The following is a 3925-nucleotide window of genomic DNA, read 5'->3' as shown; positions in this document are numbered from 1 at the left end:
ATAAACCAAACTACACATCAGCACAAACCTCCTCATACTAAATGTCAAGCATGGTGGCTGGAGGGGTGATGATTTGGGCTTGTTTTGCAGCTACAGGACGTGGGCATGTTGCAGTTAGTCGACCACAAAGACCTCTGTATACCAAAGTATTCTAGAGCCAAATGTGAGGCCATCTGTCCGACAGCTAAAGCTTGGCCAAAATTTGTTCATGCAACAGGACAATGATCCCAAATACAGAAGCAAATCTACAACAGAACAGCTTAAAAAAACAAAATGATGAAGGTGCTGCAGTGGAATGCTGCGGTGAGATGATAAGAGATGATAAGAGATCTGTGCATAAATCAGTGCCTCAACCATCTGAAGCAACTTTATAAAAAAGAGTAAGTGAAAATTCCTCCACAAAGATGTGAGAAACTGATAAAGTCACACAGAGGTGGTTCTATTATTGGGGTGTGCTTAGTTTTTCCTCTTGGCCTAATTTTTGTTAAATAAATAAGAAATAAAAACTTTTTTAAAAATATCTGAGACGTAAAACCTTAGAACTGAAAGACTGTACATTTTTTTAACCATACATATAAATATTTCTTTTGTTACAGTTTGTACATAATTAGTTTTTTAAATGCGGCATTTTAACTTTTTATCAATTTATATTAATAATATTATTATATTATGTATTTATAATATTTATATGTTAAATATTATTCTTCATCATTTTGATTTTCATTTAAAGCATGGCTGGGTAAAAGTGCTAAGGGGCGAAATGTGGGCAAACACATTATTCAACAGATTATTATTGGTAATTTAACTACATTATACATTAATTTTGGTAAAGTACAGATTATTAACCAGATTAATGACGGTATTATTAAAGTTAATTAAAAGCAACTAATCTTTGTGCGTTATTTATGTTTGTCTTTGCTAATCAGCACAGGCAGTATATAAAATATTATACAGTCTGTGGTTATTAGTGGATGTTTTATTTCCTTAGTTTGAGCTTGTTTGTTGATAACTCAGATGTTTGGGGGTAATTTTGGTCACATTTCCCGCCTTCGTCTACGTCATCACTTACGTACTTCCTGGCACACTTCCTCAGCAGCGTGCTAGCTGCTAGTCAGCGGCGAGCGTGGCTGTTCATAAGTAGTTTGAGAAATGTTGAGCGGCAGGACGAGCGCGCTGGTCGCCGGGGTGTGTGGTGCTCTTTTCGTCGCATACTGTGTTTACTTTGACAGGAAGCGGCGGAGTGACCCCCGTTTCAAGGAAAAGCTACGTGAGCGTAAGTGTGCAGGTCAACGGCGTAAACTTAGCATGGGTAGCACGTTAGCCTCCACGTGACCGCGAGGACGTTAAAAAAACACTCAAAGCTTCTGGAAACTAATCAAGACTGCGTATTTTTTATAGTCCTTTAATCTTCGAGTATGGTAACATTTACTCTAATATTATGTCCCTCAGCTGCAGAAGAAAATAAAGCATGCTACAAGTAACAGCTAGCAAACTTATTGCCTCGTGTTTTCCGTGTTGTACAACAGCAAACTAAACATGTAGCGTGGTCTTAAAAACCCACTTCTCTCTCACAGGTCGACAAAAGCAAAAGGTTTCCAGTGAGAAGACTGGGCTTACAAAGGTAGGACATGTAGAAAATAATCGATTCTTGTCTCATTTTGTGTTTAGTTGGAGCTTCAATTTGTTTTTTGTTTATTAAATTGACTTTGAAGCTGCCGAACTTGAAGGACGAAGAAGCTGTCCAGAAATTCTTCTTGGAGGAAATCCAGCTGGCAGAGGAGCTCCTCGCACAAGGTCAGCCACATGTTCATTCACAGAAAACACATGGAAGCTTGCCGCATGCGCAAGAGGCACACCACTCATATCACTGTAACTGTGGCTACACTGGTGCAGTGTGTCTGTATAAAGTTTTAAGCACTGATACATTTTTAATATGCTTGTTTGTTTTATGTGGTCTGTAAACCTGTTTCTTCCCTAACCCAGGTGAATTTGACAAAGGTGTAGACCACCTGACCAATGCCATTGCAGTATGTGGTCAACCTCAGCAGCTACTTCAGGTGCTTCAGCAGACGCTGCCTGCTCCAGTCTTCCAAATGTTGCTCACCAGACTACCCAGCATCAGCCAGGTGAGAGTTACCTGCATCTCGTTGTTTTTTTTGTTTAGCATCCTTGAAAACCCCCCAGTTGCCATTTGTGATTTCTGGGACAAGAAAGGGTGCAAGAATAAACCTTAGAATCATCCAAAGCTTAGAGCTGTGTGTCAGTAGCTCTTGGTTATTTCACCTCTAAGACAAAAATACTTAACGCCTGTGTAACTGATTTGCCTTTCTGTAATGGGTAATCCCTGAAAGATATTTTCTTCCTCTCTTTCAGCGACTCATCGGCACTGAGTCTTTAGCAGAAGATGACGTCGAATGAACGTATGTGTGTGAATGAGTTTGAGATGGAAATCTATGAGGGGAGGGGGGTTTTAGACACTGTCACTGCTGCACGGTTCAGTTGCTTGTGAATTCTGAGCTTCACTGGCCATCGGTTGAGATGAATTTCCCTCCATCACAGCACTTTGAGGTGGACGAACGTCTGCCAGGTTACATTTATCGAAATGCATTCCTCCTTTCCAACATATCGGTTATTATGTAGCCATTTGTTTGTATTTAAAGTGCAACCTAAGTATGTAAACAGGAATGTAGACGGTTCTGTTTGTGACTTGGACTGAAGTGAGTCTGTCTACTCTAAGCAGAACACTTGCTTGTGGTATAATGTTTATATAAATGATTTTGCAGGTTAATTAAAATGTACTTTTTAAAGAAAAAAAAACACATTCCAGTCTTTCACCTGGGTTTTTGTTTTTTGTGTCTGTGTAATACTACAATAAAACATAACATGTGTTGACTTTTTGATTGTCCACTTGCCAGTAGATGGCAGTAGCAATGCACAGGAAAACCTGAAGCATTTAGTTCTGAAATATGGAGCAAGGGCACTTTCACTTTCCCCTCAAATAAAGGGTGTGCAGGAATTGGGGACAATTATGTTTGTATCAATAAATATTAATGAACATGGAGGGGAGTGAGCCAACCTATTGTAGTTATCCCACCCATGTAGGTGCAAAACAAAAGATCTGTGAATTGCTGATATTAGTAATAAAACACAGATGCTGCTGAAATGGGGTTAAATTGCCATCGTGAGAGTATTTGTTTCCAGCCAGAATGCCGAAACCTGATCTTGTGCAAGTCCAATGAACCACAATGTCTTTATTGTGAATGGCTTTATTGTGTGTGCAGGAGTATAAAACTGGAGCAGCTTGTAGGGGAAGGGAGTGGGTCTGCTTGGATGTGTGTCTCTTGGAAGACAAATACAGCTGTAATTATTTTTATCCCTCTCTGCAGCTGTTTTTTTCTTCTTTCTTTTTAAGGGCTCTGGCCAGAGCAGCCCAGGCCTCAAGTTTTGCCAGGAAACAAGAGTAGGGGAAAATAGTTTTTCAACATTAGGAATGAAAAATGAACAGCGGCCCAGAAATGTCGAGTGCAGACTAAATGGTAGACAGTGTTCCATTTTCCATGAACTCATGTGATCACTCTTCAGTCTTTTCTCCACCACTCCTGGTGTTTTGCCACTTGGTGGAAATGGAGAAGCCTGTCAGGGGCCTGCAGAGTCCACTGGCGCTAGGTGTGTGCGTGCAGAAGAAGTGACTCGTTGTTAATCTATCCTTCGGGGAGGCGGAGAAGAAAAATAACAGACTGTGTTGGAGGTCAAGCTGAAATCTGTGGTCTGCTGCTGGCAGATCGAGGCTAGAAGCAGGTTCAGACTTCTCCATGGAGCGTAACACTGGCCTGCCTCTCCTGTAAATAAACACTGCTGCTGGCCTTGTGCTCTGTTCCCTGCAGACTGGAAGGAGCTCAGGGGTCACTGAAGGATGCCAGATAGG

At 40.9% G+C, this 3925-nt stretch overlaps 1 protein-coding gene and 1 non-coding gene across 2 annotated transcripts; both read left to right on the top strand.

Moving 5' to 3' along the window:
- The first annotated feature begins 1078 nt into the window (after positions 1-1078).
- Positions 1079-3151, top strand: tomm20a (translocase of outer mitochondrial membrane 20). Its single transcript, XM_063491449.1, has 5 exons — positions 1079-1273; positions 1575-1621; positions 1713-1794; positions 1984-2126; positions 2374-3151. Exons 1-5 carry the CDS (start codon positions 1150-1152, stop codon positions 2416-2418), a joined length of 441 nt encoding a protein of 146 aa, XP_063347519.1. The 5' UTR covers positions 1079-1149; the 3' UTR covers positions 2419-3151.
- LOC134640496 (small nucleolar RNA SNORA14) lies at positions 2162-2298 on the top strand. The gene has a single exon (XR_010095475.1). It is a non-coding gene; the product is annotated as a small nucleolar RNA SNORA14 (small nucleolar RNA).
- Positions 3152-3925: the final 774 nt, after the last annotated feature.

The sequence above is a fragment of the Pelmatolapia mariae genome, linkage group LG13 (assembly GCF_036321145.2).
Source record: "Pelmatolapia mariae isolate MD_Pm_ZW linkage group LG13, Pm_UMD_F_2, whole genome shotgun sequence".
In the NCBI taxonomy this organism is placed as follows: Eukaryota; Metazoa; Chordata; class Actinopteri; order Cichliformes; family Cichlidae; genus Pelmatolapia; species Pelmatolapia mariae.
This window is presented reverse-complemented; position numbering and strand designations above follow the sequence as displayed.

Excerpts from the sequence above, each read along its gene's own strand:
- tomm20a (XM_063491449.1), top strand. The coding sequence starts at position 1,150 with ATGTTGAGCGGCAGGACGAGCGCGCTGGTCGCCGGGGTGTGTGGTGCT. Across the intron at positions 1,795-1,983 it reads AGAGGAGCTCCTCGCACAAG|GTGAATTTGACAAAGGTGTA; the intron begins GTCAGCCACATG and ends TCCCTAACCCAG. Across the intron at positions 2,127-2,373 it reads GACTACCCAGCATCAGCCAG|CGACTCATCGGCACTGAGTC; the intron begins GTGAGAGTTACC and ends CCTCTCTTTCAG.